General features: G+C 40.8%; 1 protein-coding gene across 5 annotated transcripts in view; it reads left to right on the forward strand.

The window, feature by feature from the left end:
- The window catches only part of ATP13A5 (ATPase 13A5), a 113,958-nt gene that overhangs the window by 39,415 nt on the left and 49,361 nt on the right, over positions 1-25,182 (forward strand). For all 5 annotated transcript variants that reach the window (XM_043473355.1, XM_043473352.1, XM_043473353.1 and 2 more), the window contains 7 exons: positions 2,455-2,527; positions 3,577-3,705; positions 10,920-11,090; positions 13,379-13,536; positions 16,220-16,408; positions 20,280-20,341; positions 22,897-23,047. In XM_043473355.1, the coding sequence (XP_043329290.1) occupies positions 2,455-2,527; positions 3,577-3,705; positions 10,920-11,090; positions 13,379-13,536; positions 16,220-16,408; positions 20,280-20,341; positions 22,897-23,047 (933 nt within the window). The remainder of the gene's footprint in view (positions 1-2,454; positions 2,528-3,576; positions 3,706-10,919; positions 11,091-13,378; positions 13,537-16,219; positions 16,409-20,279; positions 20,342-22,896; positions 23,048-25,182) is intronic.

Consider the following 25,182-nt stretch of genomic DNA (forward strand, 5'->3'; position numbering starts at 1 on the left):
AAAACAGATAGCTCTAGTGGAATAGGATCTATGCACTAATACAGGAGGAAACACAGACAGTGGAACAATTAATTCTTCCTGCGAGTGTTAAGGACTTATGGGTTGGAGATATTTCAACAGGGCTTTATGCATAGGAATGGAAAGAGTTGGCTAGTAGAAAACGGGGGTGAACATTCTAGGAAATAGCTCAAGCAAAGACAGGAAAGCCTGGCAGGTTATGCAAGATGCTAAGATTGATAAACAAATCAGCTTTATGCCTTCATGAGTTTGCAGAATTATAGTCAAGCATTATTGACTCAGACTTCATCACTTCCAAATGTGTTACCATCCTCTTAAGCGAAGTTGAAATTGACATTGACTAAAGTAGTTTGCTCTACAAGAAAATAAAGAAATTTGTAAGGAGGATGTTTCTCTTCTTAAAGGACAAAAGCTGCTTTCAAGCACTTTCAGAGAACATTTTCACCCACAGAAAAGGCTTTAGTCAGATGAACCTTTTTGTGATTGTTGATTTTCATACTTAATAAGTCAGTGATTGTGGGCAAGTTACTTTAACATTTTTAAGCCCCTGTTTTTTGTTTTATTGTTTTTGTTTTTAGTTATATGTACACTGGAGGTAATGGCATTTTCATCACAGGATTATTTCGAGGATTAAAAAAATCAAGCAACATATTCCAAGTGCATAAAATAACACCTGGCACTTGGTGACTGAACAAAGTTTTAAACTATTTAAAAACAATAATTTGAGTCATTCTTTATACTATGAATATTTCTCCTGTGAAGCCTTGGAAGTCTGAATGAATCTTTGATATACAAAATAAATCAGTATCATGCTTTTGTAGAGCTTGAAGGGAACCTGAAAATGATCCAATTCAATGTTGTCTGTTGACAAAGAAAACAGATAGCTTATACGGTGAAATGTGTTATATAGGGGTACCTGACTGATTGGTGGGTAAGCCTGACCCACCTCTCAGGAATCCTGACTGAATCCAGCAGTCTTGCTACCAAACCACGTTCTCACTGTCATCCATAATTAAATGAATACCCCAACAGGCAAGCCTCAGGAAGTCAAGTTAGGTCAATGAATATGTGCCCAACAGTAATGTCACTTTTTCCACTCAATTGGCCCAAATGATTGAAGTTTAGTTTTTCAAGCAAAACTGAAATAAATAATAAATTGTTCTACATAAATATTAATACCAAACTTACCAAACTCATTATGTTCTCTCAAGAGGGAAGTTGCATAATTGTGTATAATTCTTGTCTAAGCCTGGTGACATTTATAACATTAAAAACATTATCAACAAAACAGACAAAAATAATTTAACATCTAAAGAGAAGTTTTATTATATCTGAATTATGGTAAGCTGTATGGTAAGCTAAATTATGGTGTTTAAGTACTGTTGACAGTATTTAGACCTCTTCTACTTAGAGGTATCTGAGTAACTGACATCCATACAGAGCCTTCCAGGGAGGCTCCGGTTGGTCTGGCGTCACACTCACCTCTGTCTGGTGGCCTGAGAGTCAGTTTAGACGACTCTGTGGATCACATCCTCTCTCACCTCTATTTTCTCATTCTCTGAGTTATCCTAGGAGATGCTTCCTCCACTTCTCCAGGCTGCTTTCATTCCCTCCACTTTGTCAGGGTCTTATCTCAATGAATCCCACTTCAAGTGAATTTTTTCAGCTGATGTACTCAGAAAAGTGTTTTTTTTTTTTTTTTAATGACAGCTTTCTTATTAGTCATCAACACTCATCGAACTCTTACTATAGTAATGAGTACTATCCAAAGTGATGAGTAAAATAAGCATAAAGTAACTTAAAACAACCATATAAAATAGATACTGTTCTTTCCTCCACCTTTAGATGAGGAAAAGGGTGTTAAACAGGCTGAATAACTCATAAGTAGTAGAACCGCAATTCCAAATAGAGCAGTATGACTCCAGTCTGCAGAATGATCCAATATGAAAATCCACCAGTTCATAGAAGAGGTGATGGTTGTTCCACATGCAATCAAATACAACCTAAATATTCAGAGGCTCTTACAATGGAAACCCCTTACAGATCAAACTCAGCTTTGCTTTTTACAGACAGGGCAACAGAGACACAGAGAAGAGGAGTAACCTGTTCGTGGTCTCATTGGTTTTCTCCAGTCTAATCATTCATCCTCCAGAAATGAAGTCTCAGTTCCTTAGCTTGAGCCCATGAAACAGTGGCTGTGCATCATTTTTCCTCGGATTGAATTAGCATTAAGCTAATGAGCATACTTGCTGCTCTAAATAGGGAGCTGGGTGAGGTAGGGGTTGAAACAGGAAAGTAGGAGCTTGGAAAGTAGACTTAAGTCTTTCCCAGAGTCAGTTTGACTGTGGCAGCAGGTTCAGCATTTACTGTATTGAGATCAGGTGGTTTTCAGGATATGGACTATCTAACATTTAAATGCTGACTTTAAATTTACAGCAATCAGTGAAGCTGAACAACCTCGTGGAGGATCACAACAAAGTCCAGGTCAAGATCACTGTAAAAGGCAAAGGTAAGTGATGTGTTTTGCTTTCGTCAGCATCCTAGTATTTGGAGTGGAGTTGGTCTCATTTGTTTTGATGATTAGTCAAGGAGGAAAAGTCTTTTTAATTATACTGAGGACTGGGGCTGGGTGAGGCAAACAAGTCATCACAGATTGAAAATTTAAGGCAGCAAGGTCATAAGAATGCTAACTTGTACCTGCAGGATACTGAGAGTGAGCCCCTTGTTAAATTCTGTACCTTAGTTGCCTGGCATGCCTCACCCTGATCCCAGCCCTGATTGAACTGTTTCTACTCAATGTGGTTTGTTTCAAATCCCCTCTGAACTCCATATTTCACTCACTGGAATGTTACTGGGTAAGCCTTCTTAAGGCTTTTTGATTTGCTAACTAACCATCTCAAACAGACCCAGCAGCATATATTTCTATTTGTTATATGGAAACCAGACCTGTAAAAGCTTATGGATGGGTGGATGGACAGTTGGCATTTGCTCCAAGTTACCTGGGCTGAGGTGACCACGGCTCTCAGAAAGGATTGAAGAGCTGCACTCCAGAGCAGTGGAAGTTGTCTGGAGTGTTTACATGGGCCCCAATCCAAGTACTGAGTGTGCTATAGGGGGTCAGGAACCCAGCTAATGGATGTAAGCAGACACAAGTCTGTAAGCAGACACATTGGTTTACTGGAGTGTTTACATGGGCCCCAATCCAAGTACTGAGTGTGCTATAGGGGGTCAGGAACCCAGCTAAAGGATGGAAGCAGACACAAAGTGGCACTCTTCCATGGACCAATGCCCTTAAGGGTCTCCTGTGGGCAGAGTGCTGTCCCAGGTACTAGGATCAAGATGGGATCTTATTGCTGAGCAAATCCTTTCCTAAGACCCAGACACCAATTCCCTAATCCTAATTTTCTGGGAATCTGCAATTGAGTGGAAAGAGGCTGGAGCAGGTGAGCACGCAGGGTAGTTCTTAACCAAAAAGTTGATAAGAGTTCTTGGCTGTTTTTATTGTTAGGTAAAAACAGGAAAAGTTCATCTGATCATGAAAATGTTGCTCCTGTATAGGTTTGCAAGAGCTGGAATCCCGTCTCTTGGTTCCCGGAGATGTTCTTATTCTTCCAGGAAAACTTTCATTGCCATGCGATGCTGTTCTGCTTGATGGAAGTTGCGTGGTGAATGAAGGCATGCTCACAGGTAGGCAGTTGTCATGGAGTTTCCTCTTTCTTTCCTTCCAACAACCAGGTCAAGTGAGCAAAGCAGATCAGCATACACTTTGCCTGCTTTATGGACACAACTTAGTGACTAAACAACAACAACAAAGGTATTGAGAGATAGATGGGGAAGGCACATCTAGACTATTCATGTGAATGAAAGCAATATACGTAGATAAGAAATATTTAAAAATATAAGAATGAAAACCACGATACATATGAAACTAGAAGAAAAGACTGATACAACTTGGAATTAATTAATTACCCCATGAGTGAGATGAATAAGATGCTTTGAGTTCAGAGCTGGGTGAGAGGACCCTACTATTTGATACATAATCTCTTTATAAACATGAGGATCGTTTATACACCTGTTTGAACAAAACACAGACTAAAACTGTCACCTCATAATTGACAGGGCATAGAGATTTTATCCAGCCCTGTATTCTGTAGATGGAAAACTGAGCCCCAGTTTTCAGTGGGAGAAAGATTGAGTTGGGTCTTCCAGAAAGGCAGTAAAACAGTTCCGTTCTTTAGAATCGTGTTTCCAGTTGATCTCACTGAGCAAAAAACTGGTTTTCTAGTTATGGCTTGAACTGTCCTTGTCCTCATTTGTACTTTGTACAGTCCATTTGAATTTGTGTAATTAGTAAGGCACTATCTATAAAATATTCTTTAAGCCAAAAAAAAAAAAAAAAGAAGAAAATACGCAGGGCATCTTAATAAAAGAAGAAAAAAAACCATATGGAAACACGAAAAAGAAATTATTGGTCTTTTGAGTTTACAGTTGGTGCATTTTTCTGTTTCCAAATAGTGTAAAGACAAGGAAAAGAAAAAACACATGCACAAGACTTTTTAACATCACCTAAACATAAAGAGAGTCATTCTCTCATTCCTAAATTGTTCAACAGAAGCATATTTGCCATTGAAGATGAGCCTGCTTAATTTAAACTGAGACAAGAAAATGCAGTAAACATAAATATGTGCAATATAATTACAAAATACCCCTTTAATGTGTTAAGATCTAACTGCCTTGTAATGGTAGTGATGAGGATTTGCATACTGATTGTATCTCTCATCCAAAATGTTGCCATAGTACCTCAAGTACAAACCTCACACCCAAGAAAACCTTGCTCTTCACTCAGAGGCAATGACTATCTCTCATTCCCAATAGCCTGACGACCAAGAACAGCGTCTCTGAAGGTAGCAGAGGGCGTGGCAGTGAGAAGAGAGAGGGGACAGAGCAGGGTTTACTCCCCTGCGTCTACTGACCTGGAGGATCATGCTTGCCTGATTCTTAGGAAAACTCAGAAAGTCCCAGAGAAGCAGCAAAGGCAAATGTGCAAAGTTGACCTAAAATGACCTCAAATGGTCAGTGGCTTTTCTGAGGGCCTGTTTCAGGAAAAATAAAATCATCAGCATTAATATCTATGCAACCTAAGTACTGATAAAGTCAACTTTAGAGATAAACACATAAAACAAAAATATATCCATCTCTTTCTCATTAATTTCTTGAAATAGACCTCAATATCAGCATGCTTTGAATATTTTGTTACATAGCTTGCCTAGATCCTCCCACTCACTATGTATTCCTGGGGATCCTGATGGAGTAATTAGATTAAGGTTAGATTCCTGAAACTGCAACCATATTTCTTGAGTATGTGTTCACAAATGTGACTCAGGTAATATCCCCCATGTGCAAAAATAGTCCTTTACATATAGAGAAGTCTTTATGTAAGAAGAGTAGCAAATATTCCTAGCATCTCTATAGCAATTTATACTTTCATAAACAACTTTTATATCTCACTTCATTGTAGCATAAAACAAATTAGACTAGGTGCTATTATAATACCCAGTTTACAGGTAGGGAAACTGAGGTGAAGAGACTAGGGCTGCTCAGCTAATGAGTGAAAGAGTCCGAGTTGGAGGTGGATTGGCTTCCAGGCACGAGAGACCATAGGAGTGAAGACAATGATTCGAGGATGGGTACAGCTACTGTTTTTAGTTTTGTGTCTCCTTGCCTTTTCCTTTCTCGGGATTAGTTCCATTTATAGCACATGCGCATTGCAGAATTTTCCTTAGCATCATCTTAACCTCATCCTCTCATCATAAACTCCACTATGCAAAAAACTCAACTTTATTTTATACCTACACTTCATTTTAATTTTGGCTTCAAATTTGGCCATTCTTGAAAGTGTGTGGTGTGAAGCATCTGATATAAGCCAGGTATCCCATCAGTTAGCAGGACTTCCCCAGAAGCTGGCAGGACCTCCCCAGCAGTTAGCAGGAGCCCCACCCCCACACCCCCCATTCTAGTCTGGCTACAGAAGTTGTGCCATGTACTGGGGAGAGGCCCCTGGTCTAGGACACGCTCCTCTCTGTGATTGCCCCACGCCACTCAGAGCTTGGGGAACGTCGGGGACCTATCTACCAGGAGGCAGACCTTGGAGATGTTTGCTCTCAGTTTCCATAAACTTCTAGAATGTTTCCATGTCCAATTTGGTTCGGGCCCCTTCTCTCATAGACATACAATATCCAAGCTCTCTTTAGACTTTCTTCCAGTTCCTACTCCTTGGATTTTTATTTGGCTAAAAAAGTGGTAAAAGAAAGGCGTGATAAGCAGAAAAGCTTTGTTCTTACTTTCAGGTGGTCTCTAAAATTCATGGTAAATTTATGAGTGGCTTTTGAAACTCAAAAGCCAGTCTCTTGCTCTTTTCTTGTGTCTCCTGAGACAGTGATCCCCTTCAAGATTTAGCTCTTCCCAAAGGGTCCAGAGGAAAAAAGGAGTACCATGGGGAGAAATTTTTTCCTGGTAGCAATAGCTAATTTTTCTTAGCTCTCATAAGTATTCGGTGTTATGCTAGCATTTTACACATGTTTTTTCATTCAATCCACAACTCTGTAAAGTGGGAAAATCTGAGGCCCAGAGAGGGTAATTTATTTGTCTAAGGTTACACAGCTTGAAAGTGGTAGAGCTGAAATTAGAATTCATTTGTTTATTCGTTCATTCATTCATTCCACAAATGTTTATTAGCTGCTACTATGGAGCAGATGCTCTGCTAGGTACTGGGGAGACAGCAGTGAACAGGCAGATTTCTGCCCTCATGGAGCGGACTCTAGTGGGAGGACAGAAAACATGAAGGTAGATAAATGACAAAAATTCCCAATAACAGTAAGTTCTATGAAGAAAATAAAATACTTAAACCCAGCCATAAATTTTGTCCCCAGAGTCTATGCTTGCAATTACTGTTCCTCGTTCTCTTAGAGATAATTATGAGGGGGAGAGGTAACTTTCACTCTGCCACAATCCCCCACCCTCCCTCTGTTCATTAGAATTACTAATCTACTTGAATCATATGCGCAGAATCATGTAGTGATCTGAGCTGGACACAGAAATTCCCCTAAGAGCTTATTTCATATTTATATCCTGTCAGACAAGCTTGTAGTCAGTGGATAGATCAGATCTTCTCCTCTCTTCCTGTTTTCCTTTCTTTTTCTCTCTCACTCCTGTCTTTCTTTCATTTATTCACTCATTCATCCATTTATTCAATAAAGTTTCAGAGATGCCTGCTATGTGCCAGCACTGCACTGTGTGCTGGAATCAACAAGAGAAATGAGAAAAGGTCCCTGCCCTCAAGTAGTTTATAATCTGATGGTCCCAGAAGTATAAATAAACAGGGACCTGACCTTTCAAAGCACTGTCACCATGCGGAGACATCTGGCTCATTGTGGACAAAGGAGGGAGTTTCAATTTCACAGCAGCCAGGGTCTTCAGGTCTCAGAAGCCAAGTGAACAGTTGGCTGTGAGTGTCTTTCCTTCTGAAACCCTCTCCACCCTACATAGATCTCCAAACGTTTGTTTGGAGACTCCATCCTTTCCTGGGATCCATGGGAAAATGCTGAATATAAAAATTTTAAATGTCAAAGTCCTTGCCCTCTGATATTATCTAGATCATGAGAAAGAACCTAAACTTGTATAACTATAATCAGTACAACTGTATTTCCAAGTAGGAAATATGACATTATCTTGCTAATTGAATAGCAAAAATCTGATGAGAGTTTTCCACTGATTCTAGTGCTTTTTAAATCTATGAGCCCAGAAGTGTTATTAGCATTTTTATTTTGTCTCTGAAGCTTATTCTTTTTGAACTCTGAGCTGATTTTCTTTGTATCTGAAATATCTGGTTGTACTTCCATTAGGGAAAGTAGAGGAAGAATACTGGCAAAGAATGGGAGTCAGTAATAGAATACATCCATAGCCTAGTTTAGCTGAAGTCTGTGTAGACTGAAAACAGCCAAGGATGCTTAGATGGAGGTGGCTCTGACAACCTAGCAGGAGAGTTCGAGGCTTATTAGTAATGGCAATTGAAAAGGTTGAAGGATTTTTGAGAAAAGAATGAGATAATAAAAGGGGCCTCTGTTAGGATTCATCTGGAAATGGTTTGGGAAGACTGACAGAGGGGACAGGAGGGGAGGAACAGTTAGGAGAATGGGAGGTAAGAGAAAATAGATATATTAGTCTCTGACCCAGTTCTTGGCACAGGGTTCTTGAAACACTTGTAAATTCCTACTTGATAAAAGCACTAGGAGCATCTCTTGTTCTAATGAGGCCGCTGTTGGTGGATACCTGGATGGCTCCTGGATGGGGGCTGGTCCCCAGAAAGACCAAACCATGATTAGAAGCTTGGAATTTTCAACCTCAAACCCCATTCTCTATAGAGGGAAGAAAGGCTGGAAATGGAGTTGATAATTAAGCATATCTACATGAGGAAGCTTCCATAAAATCCTAATAGTATGGAGTTCAAACAGCTTCCAGGTGAAAGAGCACACCCACATACCAGGAATATGATGCACCCCAACTCCAGGGGGACAGAAGTTCCTGTATTCAGAACTCTCCCAGACCATTCCCCAGGTATCCCTTCACCTGGTTGTCCATCTGTGTCCTTTATAATACTTTTTAATAAACAGCTAAATGTAAGTAAGTATTTCCTTGAATTCTGTGAGTCGCTTTATAAAATTAACTGAATCCAAGGAAGGGATCATGAGAATCTCAGATTTATGGGTCATGTTTCAGAAGCACAGATGACAAACTGGATTTGCAGCTGACATCTGAATAGGGTGGGAATAGTCTTATAGGACCGAGCCCTTAATCTGTGGAATGTGACACTTTCTCCAGATAGATGGTATCAAAATTGAATTTAATTGAGTTAAATTATAGGACAATCAGCTGATGTCACAGAATTGCATGTTGTGGAGGAAAAAAACCCTACACATCTGGTGTCAGAAGCTTTGTGAATATGGCATTAGGTGTGAGACTAAAGACAAAACACATAAGGAAGGATTGGAGATTTTCTTAATTCAGGACTTCAAAGTTGAGATGTTTATTTATGAAAAAGATTGATTAGTTCCATTGTAGCCTCAGATTACCCAGAGGACATGTTTGCACTTCAGAGAGCTAAACAAATCACAGCTAATCCATTGTTAATGCAACCACCAAGAACCAGACAGAGATTGCCATTTAAGCCACTGGGACCTAGATAGACAAGTCCAAGAATGACACTCACAGGAAAGTATGTTAGGACTTGGAAAATCATTCTGTGAAAAGGCAGATTACGGAAAGAGGAGGAATCAAAATGGTTTTGAGATTGTAAATCTGTGACTCAGCAACAGGGTAAGACCATAAGAGAAAAAGAAATTTCAAGAGGAAATTTGGAGCTAAAAATATTGATACAGATTTTAGAAATGTTGAGTTCCAGAGGCTAGTAGAATATCCAGGTTGGGATGAACAGTCAACAACTGAGAAGCACCAAACAAGGGCCCAGGAGAGAGGAAAGATGGAGCTAGGCATTACTGGTATATCTTTTTAGACATGCTAATTAATGGAAGTACCGCTAAGGTCATCCAGAAAGAGGAAGAGGAAACAGAGGTCCTATCTTGATACATTAATTTCTCTTTCACTGCCAGATCCAAAAAAAGATCATGAAGAATATTTTTTTTCTTTGAGATTTGAGATGTAATTAACATACAGCACTGTATAAATGTAAGTTGTGTAGCATGACTTGACTTACATCATGAAATGATTACAAGTTCAGTGAACATCCATCATCTTACAAAAAAATAAATAAATAAAAAATTAATGAAATTTTAAAAATTTCTTATGATGAGAACCCTTAGGATTTATTCTCACAACAAATTTCATATATAACATGTGACAGTATTGGTCATATTCAGTGTTAATCATATTTATCATGTTGTACATTACATCCCTACTACTTATTTATCTTATCGAGAAGTTGGTACCTTTTGACGATCTTCATCTATTTCCCTCTCCTTCCACCCCAGCACGAAGAGTATTGAAAATATTGTACAGATTTCCTGCAGGCATCATTTCTCTGTACTTCCAGGGCTACTTTCCTCTATCCCAAATTCAACATTCCAAACACCCTCAACTGCCATTAATACCCAGAGCCCACCATGCTGTTTCTCTTAGATCTCCTAAGAACACTCTCCCGTCCTCCTTAAGCTGACTGAGCTTATTGCCTTTCGATTGTCACCTATTACTTGCACACGAAATCTTTCCTGATCTTCCTTTTGGGTTGGCTCTTCAGATCACCTAGTTCTGCTACCAAAATATTTACCACACTATGTTTTAATTAATTACTTACTAATATTTACTGGCCTGGCTTCCTGAGCTTTAGGAGGTCAGAATTTCCGTCTTATTCATTATTATGTTGTCAGCATCTAGAGCAATGCCTGGTATGGAATAAGCACTTAGATGTATTTGCCAAATCAGTGGATGAATGGACAGATAAACAAGTGAATAAGAGGCAAGTAATAATAACTATACACATGCTTTGTAGCTTCTTCATGCCTAGAATAGTGCTGGGCTTAAAGAAAACTTAGGAAAATGATTAAGTGGCAACTCCTTTCTCTAAAATGGGATGCCTTTTAAATAAAAAACAGTAAGCCATACTGGCCAGGTATGGGAGAGATAGGCAAATCTTAAACAAATAATTGAAATATCATCAAGTATACCACTGCTTGCATCACTAACATCCTTAAGAATAGTCATCTGACTCTTGAGATAGGAATGAACAACCAGATTAACTGTGATTTCTATCCTTTCTTGAAACTGGTGAATACCAGCTCTAAATTACTACCCAAGTTCACACAAAATCAACAAAATACCATCTTCTTTAGGAGAAAGTATACCTGTTACAAAGACACCACTGCCCCATGTGGAGAACACCACAGCCTGGAAATCCCACAGCTTGGAAGATTATCGGAAACATGTTCTTTTCTGTGGAACAGAAGTTATTCAGGTCAAGCCCTCTGGGCAAGGGCCAGTAAGAGCGGTTGTTTTGCAAACAGGTCAGTAGATTCCATTTTTTGTAAACACGGTCCATGATTAGATGTGGGAGAGCTGGATTAGGGAAATCTTGTTTACAATCATGGAGTTTGTCACATTCTGGTTTCCAATGAAATGCTTGTTATTCCAGGTTGCTGCCATTTCCAACTGAACTGTTCATTGTGAATACTGTTGTTTGTGATGAAGTGCATATGGGGATGAAGTACACTTCCTCAAAGGCAAAAACTGTGTTCTTGGTTTTTCTATGTGTCCATAGACTTCTTCTCTTTTCACTCTGTACTTCCTCTAAGTAATTACCAAGAAAATGGTTTCAACCATGATCTCTTAAGAAATTTTTCTTTTCAAAGAGTTATATGCCAGGCTGTTATCTCAAGGTTTTTGCTGGATGCCTTCAACAGGTCCAAAGATGCTTCAAAGTCAAGGCATCTACAAGGGGACTCATCCTCCTCTAGTGCCTCTTTCTGTAGACATCATCACCATCTAGCAAGTTGCTTCATATTGCCTTCACTCCTCATTTTCTCTCCTACTAAATAGGGGACCACATCCTACAGATTCTGTAAATACCTCCTGTGTCCTGTTGTCCTCCCTCTTCTTCATCCTCATAGTTGGTGTTATCTAAGCTATCATCTCATGTCTAAATTATTACAGAAGAGATATTTATTTGAAAGTATCCCTTTAACTTTCACCTTAAATATTGTTTTTTATGCTTTGCTTAATTTTTCTCTAACCTATTCCTCAAGCTGTCACCAAGTCACACTTCTAAAACATAGTTTGGAGCAATTCATAAATACCATGCTCAAGAATGTTTCAAGATGACCCATATTAGTCCCATTCTTTCACATGACATTACATAATCAATACCTTCCATGGTCTGGTCTCAGCTCTCTGTATTCACCCCTGACCTGTGTTTCTGCCACCCCACATACTCATAGACCCAAAATATATCTTGCATTTTGATATTTCTATGCTTTAGTTTAGTCCATGATTCAACTTTTCTACCTAGTTTTTTAATCAAAAATATCAAGGTTTGAGGGGTTTTTATGCTCAAAGTAGTCAGTGGGCATGAGAATATCCCTCAAGCTGCTGCCTAAGAAAAAACTAATGGGTGGAGTTTATGGAAACTCCTGATTTGAGCTTGTAAAATGCTAAAGCAACAGGTTAGAGAAAACTCAGCTGTTTTCCTTCAAAGTCTACAAAGCCATGTTTGAGGAGAACAGATGTTCATCAAGAAGTGGGATTAAGGCATGCTTTATACTTACAATACTGATTCATGTCTGGAATATATAGTAGTCACTCTTTTTGCCAGTACTTTAGAGGTGAATGAGTATTTACTAAGTGTTATGCATAGAAGGCTAAAGAAAAGCAAATGTGAGATATGCTTTGCCCTCAAAGAAGATTATGATCTGATTACAAGAGACAGATGGATTTACAGCTAACAAAACACAGTGCATAGAGGGATGTCATACAACCAAGTGGTTTTTATCCTTTCTTGAAACTGGCAAATACCAGCTCTAAATTATAGACAGAGGGAGAAATTGCTTTGATTATGAAATATGGGAGTAGAATTCAGGAAATACTTATTTGAAGAGATGGTATTTTGAGCCAAACCTGATACAGTGGGAAGGATTTAGCCAATCATATCAGAGAACTGGAAAAATAGGCTAATTTGTGTCTAAGAAACGTAAAGGAAGGAATGCATGGAGGCCTTCTGGGACCAGGTAGCAGGGACTAGGGATAAGCCTAGTGAGGCAGGAGACCTCAAATGCCATGCCTACAAATTTGAACTTTATTCTAAAATGTGTGTGGTCTGGAAGGTTTTTGAGTTTAAGAATAACATGACCAGGGGCATATAAGATTACTTGCCTTGTGCTTTACTTTTCTCTTAATTTTCCATTACTTTCAACACATATTTTTCTTTTTTTTTTTCATATTTTTCTTAAAGTCTTCTTCTCTCAGCATTTCTTGTTCTCTGGTCATTGCCTTCATCAGCTCCTTGGTCTTTTTCTGAGCCCCATATGTGAAGTGGGGGTTACATTGTTTGAGCCACTGAGACACTGACCCCCAGAGCAAGAGAACTTGAGAAGGGCTGAGTGAACATCATTTATTGTTCCTGGCAGCTTGGAAGAATAATAAATGTAAAACTGTTAAGTCACAACAATGCAATTTTAATTCCATATTCAAATGACTCTATTAACCAATTCTTAATTCAGTGCAAACCATTTTTTTCTTTTTGGTTTTAGGGGAAAATGTATTAAAGGACCTTACACCACTTGTGATTATCTTCGTGTAGGTTACAATACAGCCAAAGGGGACTTGGTGAGATCCATCCTCTACCCTCGGCCTCTGAACTTCAAACTGTACAATGATGCCTTCAAGTTCATAGTGTCCCTGGCCTTCCTTGGAATCATGGGTTTTTTCTATGCCCTTGGTGTATTTCTGTACCGTGGAGTAAGTACTTGGGGGTAGGGCTTTTTAATAGAATAACTTTCTCAAGGAACTTAACCTAACTAAAGGGTTAGATAAAATTTCCTTTTAGTCTCACCATTCTGAATCAATGTCATCCAATAGAGCTTTCTAGAATGATGAAAATATTCTATATCTCTACACTGGTCAACTTGCTAGCCGTTAACTATGTGTTCACTGAGCACTTGAAATGTATTGGTGCAATAAAGGAAATAAATTTTCAATTTTTAAAAATTAAAATAGCCACATGTGATTAGTGGAAATTGTATTGGAAGGCATAGTTGTGAAGTTCACAGCTCCTTTCACCACCTGGATAGGAGTGAAAGGTTACAGCATGTGTGGCATTTGTGATATCCAAGCCCAGAGGAATATATGCTCCCTCAGAGGAAATACATGCTTCTCAAACATTATAGGATGGGGAAGATTTGGTCTTAAGATTAGAAAGCAGTAAAGGATATACACATTTGAATGACAAAAATGCAAAGGCAGAAAAACACAAAGGAATGCTGAAACTATCAAGCAGTTATGAAATAAATCTAATAAGGTAGGATTAGATCAGATTAAAGGGGATATTGAATGCCATGCCTAGACATTTGGACTATTTGAAAGTGTTGATGTATTTGAGTGTGTATATTGTCAAGGGAATACTCAACACATCAGGCAGTCAATGAGTTGCCCTGTGTTCTTGTTGGGTTCTGAGATGAAATTGAATGTCTGCTTTTACAGAGCTGTGTACTGTATGGATCCGCACTTCCCTTTATAAGCTTCGTGATGTCTGGTTTTGTTTGGATGTCTCTCTGAATAGTTGTGATGGCTGTACAGGAAAGAGTTGTCACAAATAACCCATGAGGTCCTTTCTGGTCCTGAGAATCTGATTCTGTTATGAATTTTGCAGTCTCTTCTATAAAACATGCTGGGATCATAGCAGTGTGGGCTTATAGGGGAGAATAAAACATTGTGAATAAAAGGATTCAAACACAGGTGTGAAACCAGGAGTGAGTGGACTCTTTAAAATGCCCAAACTGATGGCATTGGTGATGGCATAGAAAAGTGTGTGTGTTGAGTGTGCGAGAAGCAAAGGCAGCCACAAGAATTTTTAGGCAATGTTCATGTTCAAACTTGAGTTCTGCATAGTCATTGCAATCTGAAAGAAACTCTCAGAGAGCATTTCTAGGGGGGAGGAGGGCAGAGGAGACCAGGGCACATGGGCACCAGTAGAATAGAGTCTGGAAAGAGTGAGGAAGAAAGTCAAAACCAGTGGGGCTGGAATTTAAGGCAGTGTGCCAGTTTCATCTGGAGAACATGAGCAGGAAAAGAAGCAAAAGCCCTCTCCTATGGGCCAGGAAGCCCTGGTGGTGATTGCATATGAGAGTTTCTTGGGCAAGACTCAATGTCCAATACATACCAAAGCAGCATTCTCATTGCACACCCCGTCTTCTTGTAGGTCCGGACCTGCAGACATTTTGGCTGCTTCTATCTGCACTGGCTCAGTGTTAGGCAGGGCTGAGTCTTCAGGGTTAAAGCTCTTCTGTGGCTGGGGTTGGCAAAATCAGGAAATGATGGATTTCATGATAAACTAGAATTGGCCCAAAGATGTGCCAAGTAGCCATTGTTACTAAACTTGAATCTATGTTTCCAATACTGAAAAGATAACTTTATGGCTAAAATCAAGGTAATTTCATAAAAACCTAGGCAAGGTTGTAGAGGGAAGGCCATTAGTTAATAGAGCATGGGAAAATTATGCAGCCTGTGATTTGATCTCGGCCCTGCCTTTATTAGTCTTGTGATCCTCGGTAGATTGCCTGGAATCCTGATTCCGTGAGACTTGGCTTGGTAATATGATATATCAGTCACACATTTGTGCCCTCCCTCTAGATGAATAGATTAGGGATTATATTCTCACCATTTAACCAGCATGTGGCCTTGGGAAAGTTGTTTACTTTTTAAGTCTCAATTTTCTCTTCTGTTAAATGGAGAAAATAACAGTATTTACATTACAAGGCGGTTGTGAGGAGTAACTAAACAGTGTGTGTGCACAGTGCTTGTTCCTGGGTATGTATCCAGTGAGAACAAGCTAGTTTTATTATTGGCTTCCCCAGAGCAGTAAATATATACCGAGATCTTGGCAGAATCCTGGTCCTAGTTTTCACCAGGTTTCCAGGCACTCCACGCATGTGTTGAGCACCTTCTCTGGGTCAGAAAGTGCTAGGCTCTGCATCTGGTGACGAGTAAGATGAATTCCAAGATGACTTCAGAGATGCTGTGCCAGAGGAGTTTGTAGAACTGTTGAGAAAGCAACAGTCAGGCCATGTGTGAAATATTACAACTCAGGTCTAGTCCCAGTGACCAGGAGTCCAGAGGCTGTGCAAATGCCTGATGGGCAAAGAAGGGGTGGCCCTCTGGGTGGACAGAAGGCTGAGTGGAGAGAAGCTGGGTCAAGCAGGACAGTAGGATGTGGGCTGGGGGTCCAGGGTCTCCTTTCCTCTGCAGTGGGTGACCATTTGTTGATTTCTCAGACTTGGCCTGGAGAATACTCAGTCCAACCAAGACAGCTGGCTCATGATGACTCTTCTGAGCTTCCAGAACTCCATTGGTACGACAGGAGATGGAGCCAGGAAGGGTGCCCATGCTTTCTGCCGGGCTAACCTGTGTGTCCCTCCCTCCCCAGGCCTCTCCACAAGACACCATGGCCATGGCCCTGCTCCTCCTCACCGTGGCGGTCCCGCCTGTGCTGCCAGCTGCCCTGACCACAGGCATCGTGTACGCACAGAGGAGGCTGAAGAAAAAGAGAATCTTCTGCATCTCCCCACAGAGGATCAATATGTGTGGGCAAATCAATCTTGTGTGCTTTGACAAAGTATGAGCTCAACTCCCCAGGTTGGAGGTTAATGATCTGGGGACATGGCTGAGTCGGGAAGGGCCTCAGAGACTGTCTAGCCCAGCACCCTCCTGGGACAGATGGGAATACGGAGGCCACGGAGGTCACACACGGGGCTGGTGTGAGAGCATGTTCTACAAGCCTGCTCTCCCGAGTCCTGAGGAAGTGGTTTAGCCATCACATCAAACATTTCTTTCCCGTCAAATTTAATATTTTTGTGCCTGTTTCGGGTTTCAAAACAATCTCTTACTGTAATCACTTTTATGAGCAACTGGCTTTTTTCAGGCAAAAAAAAAGAAAAAGAAAAATATGAGAAACATTTCTGTTCCCTTGGTGCTTTGTCCAAAGCTGAAGGGAGCACATTCATTTCTCCTCCATTGCTTCTTTTCAGGAACTGGAAAGCAGGGGCTGTGACCTGTGTTTACACACTCTGGTCCCTCTTTTCCCCTTTGCTTCCCAGGATGTCGAGCCTCAGGACTGGGGCAGATTGTCTGTGCTTAGGGCCTGGAAAGGTGGCAGAAGGGGAGTGTGTTCAGAGGAGGGGATAGCTGCTCTGGGACAGGTCCCAAGACCCCTCTCTGTGGCTCCTGTGGGGGACCAGGCAGGGCTGCATTATCAACCACCTCACCTGGGTACCTAGTTTACCAGCTCTACTGCAGGGGTCTGGTCTGGTCCCTCCATGTCTTCACTTTGTTTTCATGAGAATAAATGATGAAGGTTTTGCTGCTTTTTAGATTACTGACATTGGCTGAGAGCCCCATTAATGAGATGTTTTGGGCTCTTGAGAAGCTCACGAGCTAGTTGAGGAAGCAGGTGATAGGGAAACATAGATGATGAAAACACAGTGAAATGCATGCTAAATAATGAGCCAAGCACTGGGATGTGGTTACCTGCCGCAGGTGGGAGTCACCTCTGAGCTGTGGCTTTGGCTGTCAGGCAGAATGGGCCCCAGGCTCAGCGGTGAGCAGCCCAGCAGCACACAGGTACCAGGGATGCAACAGGCAGGGAGCCAGATCTGGGTGGTGAGAACGTGGCTGCGTGGTCAGGATGCAGCTGGGACCGATGAGCCCAGTTGCTCAGGGCTTCACGTGCTCTGAAAAGATGGCTCCTTGTCCTAGACAAAGAGGTCAGGAACAGGGAGCAAAGGCCAAGCTGGAGAGACACCATGAGCAGACCTGATAAGTCCTGGTCCCCAGGTAGAAGTGGCATAGCTCTTACATCATTTCAGTTCTATTCTTTTCTAGTTTCCTTTGACAAAGAAACCTGTAAGGTTAACTTAACAGTAGCTACCTCTTAAATTCAGGGCCAGAAAACAACTCTTGACAGCAATTCCTATTACTGACCCAGCAGCCTCACCAGTGTGTAGAATATAGGAGGGAGATTTACAAAATGTGTTCATTACATATCTGTTTCTAAAACTAATTTTTCCAGAGGTGTTCCCTTTCCTTTCTGTAGAAAGGTTTTCCCTCCACATCCTCGTGCTCCTTTGCTAGACTGTCCTAAGGATGCTCGACAGCAGACTTGGCCAGACTCCATATGTCGTGATGGCATCTTATTATGCAGACTCATGATTGGGAATCAGCGAAATGAGAAATCTAATCATGAAGCTGACACTAAATTTCTGTGTGACTTTTTAAGATAAGATAGTTGAAGTACAATTCTCTGTTTCTTTCTAGCTTTCATATTATAAACTCTACCACCATGATGTTAGAATAAAACCCTCCACAATCAATTGAATTTCCATCTAGTGTTATTTCAATTTAGAAGATATTCACCACTGGGCTTCTGAGTATATTTATTCCCATATATTTCTAGTTTTACACTGGTTTGTTACAAGTTCTTTAAAACAGGTTCTTTCTCTCTCTTTTCTATTCAATTCAGTCTAAGCCTAGGCTAGTATTTATACTAATAAGTTTTATTTTTCTATCTTATTCGCTTTAGAACAGCAACTGTAATTTAGTGCTTTTTCCATTTATGGTTAGTTTTATTGTATAAGGGTTACTTTCATGTAGAGAAATAACTTTGTCCCTTATCTATTTTTGCTATGGTATCATCTCTGTTTTCATGTTCAAGATATTGATGTTTTAAAACATATCTAATCATCAGGAAAACATTTCAGTTTGAATTAAGTTGCTAACTCTTGCTGAAATGGAGCATCTCAAGAGCCTTTGGGATCTAATCACACAAATTGGAGTCCTTATAAAATATAGGAGGTACATGAAACAAGAGGTGTCTTGCTTTTTTCTTTTGCTGTTGTTGTTCTTGAAGGAATAACCTACATGAAGCCTGTTAGCTCCCCTTGACGTCCCAATTAGTTAATAAAACAAACTTTCCTTGTTTCTTTAACCCAGAAGCTCAGTACAGACTTTGTCTCTCCACATGATTTTCAGAATTCAGTTAACATTTGTCTCCTGGTGGAAGTCTCCAAACAGCCTGGATCCTGGTTCTTTCTCTCCAATCTATGTGCCACTGGACCCTTGGGTTGCTCATTTCACCTTTATACTGAGACTGCCTGTACCCTATTTACTCAGCTGTAAGAAGAGAAAGCACTGCAGACACTTCACTGTAAAGCATGGTGCTAATGCAAATGTGCTATGATGATAAAAGATATCATTTTATGGAAAACTGCAAATTTCAGTGTCTTATATGGTGATGATTTTCAAGGAAAAAAGTGTCAGAAACCTGGGTGTCAGTGTTGAAAAGGACATTCCCTAGCACTTCGCAATGCATTACTGACAGTTAGAGCTGAGCCAGTGGTAGCCACCTCCTTACTCTGACTGGGTGTAGACCAGGCCGAATGCCATTGGCCTACTGCATAGACACTAGGGTTTGTAATTAATAACCGACTATGAAGCAATGGGCAAATTAAAAGTGCTGTGATAGCACTCAGCCCCATTTTGCTTTCTCTGCTACATTATCTGACAAATACTTTCCCCTGATACAGCAAATCAACCCTCCCCACCATTCTCCTCTTGATCTAACAGTCAAACCCATTCCTGGGCATTAATTAATATTTATGATGAGCACTTCACTTCTCTCTGTAGTCTCAAAGCCCTTTATCAACATTTCATTATCAATCTGGACAGTCACCATGTCACCCATATTTTTAGGAAATAGCTGTGAACCATATGGCACTCTAGGAACTAAATAGTCTTGCAAAGAAAGAAAAAAATTCTGACTTCTGCTTTAGAAAGACAGCAGGTGCCAACTGAGAAGTCAGACTTGAGCTGGTTCTTGTTGGATTTCTATTCACTGAAACTTTCTCATTCAGCAACAGCAGTGGTCATGGCAGTAAACAAACAAAATGAAACACTTGCATTTGATAATAATTAGTGACTAGACCCAAGCTAATTTTCAACATGGTCTTTTGGGAATCATTTGTCACCGACTGAATCTTTCCTTCAGGTGCTCTTCTCTGATTTAAAATTTGATGCTTGCCAGTAAGGGCTTGGCCAATATTTTATAATAAGTATAAATGGAGCATAACCTTTAAAAATTGTGAATCACTGTATAGTACACCTATAACTTGTAGAATATTTTGCATCAACTATACTTTAATGAAATATAAAAAATAAATTAAATTTTTAAAAGAATCATTGAACAAATGGAAAATAAAAATTTTTTAAATCTGTTTTCAGAAGAAAAAAAAGAAAACTAATGGAGAACTGAGTATCACATTTACTACAAATATAAACAATAATGAAATTTTTTTAAAAATAAACATCTAATGTAAAAAGAAAGGGCTTGGGACAGCTAAGTGTACTTTGGTTTCTTAGAAGCTTGGGTTTTGTGTAAATTATAATTAAAAGCTCTAAATTTTCTGCTAAAACCCATTCTAATTTTTTTGTAGACTGGTACTCTTACAGAAGACGGACTGGACCTCTGGGGGACTGTCCCTACTGCTGACAACTGGTAATTGTAATGAAGACACTGTAATGAAGACAGAGTGTGTGATTGGTGGGGCTACCTTGTGATACTCCAGTCCATCCTTCCAGTGTTGAGGGATGAATCTCACATAAAATATACATAATAACTGGCTGGTACTGGCTCCCCATTAATCTAACTTGTTAAATTAAATGAGTTCTAAATTCAGAATCAGAGGGGGAAAGTAGATCTTCAAACTCCACATGAAAAATCGAATAGAATAGGTGGAAAAAAATAGGAATTTTTTTCCTAACCCTAACCCTAACCCTAATTTTTTTTTAGGTGGACGGTTAGGGAGTTGAGTGAATAAAACATAAAAGCAAAGAGTGAAATCAGGACTGTGCTTAATTTAAAACTGCATAGACTTCCTGGGTGGCTTGTGAGGTGGGAAATCCAGAAAGGAAGACCTCCATCTCCCCCCTCATGGAGTTCACACTCTAGTGAGATGAAAGGTGCAAATGGACCCATCTGCAATATACCACATAGGCTGGGAAAAGAATTAAGGCACAGATATCACAATAGAGAAGAAGACATAATAAAGATTGCTTGATAAAAGACACAGTCCTAATTTTTATAATAACATAGTGAATAAAAGGTAAAAATTCATTTTGAAAATGAATAGATCAAGGAATACCACCTGGAGGAGATAACAAATGAGATGGGTTTTGAAAGGAGTATGGCTAGAAATTTTACAGACAAGGTTTAAAAGCTGGCAATAGGGAGCAGAGCCGAAGCTGAAGCTCCAATATTTTGGCCATTTGATGTGAAGAACCGACTCATTGGAAAAGACCTTGATGCTGGGAAAGATTGAAGACAGGAGGAGAAGGTGGTGACAGAGGATGAGATGGTTGGATAGCATCACTGACTCAATGGACATGAGTTTGAGCAAACTCTGGGAGGTACTGAAGGACAGGGAAGCCTGGTGTGCCGCAGTCCATGGGGTCATGAAGAATCAAACATGACTTAGTGACTCAACAGTAACAACGGGGAGTGGAGAGGGCAATCACATAAACACTATCCCCAAAACAGAGCTAGAGACAGGAGGGAGTGCCCATCCTCAGAGAATGCCCCCTGCACTCCCTTCCCTGCAGGGCAGGGACCCACCTTCTCAGTCAGGGTGGAGACAGTGCTGCTCTTGAGCCCTGGGTATACCACCCGGGCTCCAAACAGTGGCTGAGGCTGCTGTCACTGAAGGCGTCACGCAGGGACTCCAGGTTGGTGACAGGGTCCTGGGTACAGCCCTGGCACAAGGGAACAGTAGTCAGGCAGTGTGACGTTGCAGAAGATTCCTGGGCTGCATGTCAGTGAACTCCCTGGGCTCATATTAATGTGCCTCTGCTTCTGGGTACTCAGATGCACAGATCAGGTTTTGGTCCAGACAGGCAGACTTCTACTGACCAGAGCAGTGAAAGGGGAAAGGGATGTTTGCAGTTTCCATTCCTTCTTTCCCTCCTTTTCCCCTCATACTCTGAGACTTTGAGAGAAGTAGAAACCCTGGATACAGTTTTTATTCGGCTGTAAGATGGGAGGAGAGAACGTCTACTGTCAAATAGGGAAATGAGTTTTTTCATGCTAGATATCCATGCCAGGAGTTTTAAGAAATAGGGGTGAAAGCCAAAGGGCCGACTTGTGAGAACTATTTGAATCCATGCCTGCTTTTTTTTTCTTTATTGTACTTATTCATTAAATTTGGGGGCCATGCTGCACAACGTGGGCTTCCCTGGTGGCTCAGATGGTAAAGAATCCTCCTACATTGCGGGAGACCTGGGTTCGATCTCTGGGTGGGGAAAAATCCCCTGGAGAAGGGCACGGCAACCCACTCCAGTATTCTTGCCTGGACAATCGCATGGACAAGGAGCCTGGCGGGCTACAGTCCATAAGGTCTCAGAGAGCTGGATACAACTAAGCGACTAAGCACAGCATATGGGATCTTAGTTCCAGGACCAGAAATTGAACCCACGCCCCCTGAGTTGTAAGGGTGGAATCTTAACCACTGGACTGCCAGGAAAATTCCCAGCCACGCCTGCTTTTACTTGAAGACAACGGAGCCAGCAGGCAGGCTTCCTTTCCATCCCTGCTACCCCACTGGCCTGGAGACTTCTTGCCTCGGTTGGGTTATTTTCTAGAGACAGCTCTGCAATTTGCAGATGTCAGCTCTGAGCCTTCCCACAGTCTGTCTTCCCACAACACTGCCACCCTGTGGGCTGGCTGCAGGCAACCTGACAAAAGGCTCTGTTGTTCGGTCACAAAGTTGTGTCCAACTCTTTGCCACTCCATGAACTGCCGCATGCCAAGTTTACCTGTCCTCCACTATCTCCTGGAGTTTGCGGAAACTCATGTCCATCAAGTCAATTATGCCCTGTGATTATACCCAAACACTCAGAATTTATCATACAAGGTATGGGGGGGGGGGAGGGGAGCTAGTGAAGGTTTTGAGCATAGAGGTGAGGTATCAGTGAAGTTTATCTCAGTAAAATTGAAGGACAGGGTGTGCAAAATGATTTTGTAGAAGATCTTAACTTGCTAACTATTTTCTCAACCAGTTTCCAGGAAGTCCACAGCTTCACCTCAGGCAAGGCTCTGCCCTGGGGCCCACAGTGTGCCGCCATGGCCAGTTGCCATTCTCTGATCCTCCTCGATGGGACCATCCAGGGAGATCCACTGGACCTCAAAATGTTTGAGGGTACCTCTTGGGTAAGGTGATTATTTCTTGGTTCAACTGAATGAAGAAAATGTGAAGAAATATCCAATACTCACTGGGAGTGCCTAAGCTTTCCTAACTTTGGTTGAAACCCAGAGAATCATAGCAGTGTATGAATGAATGAAGGTCTGATCCTACCTGAATCTCCCAATCTCTGCTCCAAAACTCTACAAACCTTTGCAACATGATATAGTGTTCTACCATGAAATAAATTTGGGAACTGATATTTAAAGAAAGATAATTTGATTTCTTGACTATAGAGTTTCTTTAATGTTAATGTACAGTGGTGTATTGTGAATATTCACGAGAGGATATAATATGCAGCATTTACTAAACCTGTTTCACCACAAAAGCCTTGACAGGCCAAACTATAGCACAAACATCCTTGGAGAAACACTCATCCAAAGCAGTACTGTAAACACAGTAGCCACTAGCCACACTGGCTATTGAGCATATGAACAGTGGGTATGCAACTTAGGAACTGAATTTTAAGTTTTTAAATTTTAAATAATTGAAATAGCCACAATTGGTTGGTAGCTACTGTATTATTAATAGACAATATAGGTCTTACAAGTGTTAGTCGGCTTAGTCATGTCCTACTCCTTGCAACCCCACAGATTGTAGCCCCCCAGGCTCCTCTGTCCAAGGAATTCTCCAGGCAATAATACTGGAGCGGGTTGCCATTTTCTTTTCCAGGGGATCTTCCCAACCCAGCGAAAGGGTTTGACACCAGAATGGAGGCCCCTCAATCCAGTGGGTTCAATTTCCTCAGCTGTGTGTGAATGATAGGCTGAAGGATATAATTTCCTACTGGCGACTGTCATGACAGGATGGGGAAACTACTTGACTCTACCACTCTCTACCTTTCTGACCTCAAATCCAGATCAAAGATTCTGAATCATTACCTCATATGTGTATTTGGATAACAATGACTCACTTCTGGAGCTTTGAAACTGTGAGCCTGAAGGCATTGCATTGTAAAGTGTCCAAAGAATGGAGGATATTCATTCATTCATTAGTTAGTTAATTAACTACATTGTTCTTCCCTCCAAAAAAAAAAAAAATTTTTTTTTTTTCTGAAACTACTTAACTGAAATGCAGAACAGCATTTAAACAGAGCTGTAAAGAAGAGAAAACAAACAATTGTAGGGACCTGTAGAACCCCTTGACAGAGTTTGTGTGCTCAGTCATGTTTTCCAACTCTTTGAGACCACATGGACTATAGCCCACCAGGATCCTCTGTCCATGGAATTTTCCATCAAGAATACTGGAGTGGGTTGACATTTCCTACTCCAGGGTATCTTCCTGACCCAGGGATCCAACCCATGTCTCCTGCATCTTCTGCATTGGCAGGCAGATTCTTTACCACTCACCACCTGGGAAGCCTGAAGGACAGTTCACAAAGAGGCTAATTTAAAGATTTATTGTAGGAAAATTGTGGATTTATAGAGGCCAAAGTAATAAAAGGGGAAACCTGGTAAACAGGGAAATTTCTGATATCAGTAAGTAAAATTAGAGCGTTTGCTGTGGAGAAATGCTTGATACTTGATACTGCCAATTGAGAAAAAAAAAAAAAAAGCACAGCCTCAAAGTTGAGTTATGTTTTATTTGACAGACAAAACTGAGGACTTAAGCCCAAAACACAGCATCTCAGATAATTCAAAGAGCTCTGAAGAGAGAAGATGGGGTAGGTAGCTAGGATACATGTATAGGAGTTTCTGGAACAAAGACAAGGTAGTTGCAATAAAAACAACAAAAAAAAATTACTGTTAATTAAAGAAAACCACATATCTCAATTTAAGGAATTTAGTGCTTTTATTTGTATGGGAAGATGCAAGAGTCTGGGCTCACTGAAATCTTTTCTTTGATATGCATCTCAGCTGTCTGGGGCTAGTGTCCTGTGTTTTCACAACCTGAGTCTCCTCAGGGTGCGCTGTTGGAGGTGGCTGTGAGGCTCCTCTGCCCATAGGATTTTCCTCCTCCAGGGGATCTTCCCGACTCAGGGATTGAACCCATGTCTCCTGCATCTCCTGCATTACAGGAAGATTCTTTACCACTGAAACATCAGGCATCCTGAGTCTCCTCCTAAGGGTGCACTGTAGGAGGTGGCTGCAGTGGCAGGCAGAGT

This window comes from Cervus canadensis, chromosome 7 (genome assembly GCF_019320065.1).
Source record: "Cervus canadensis isolate Bull #8, Minnesota chromosome 7, ASM1932006v1, whole genome shotgun sequence".
Classification (NCBI taxonomy): Eukaryota; Metazoa; Chordata; class Mammalia; order Artiodactyla; family Cervidae; genus Cervus; species Cervus canadensis.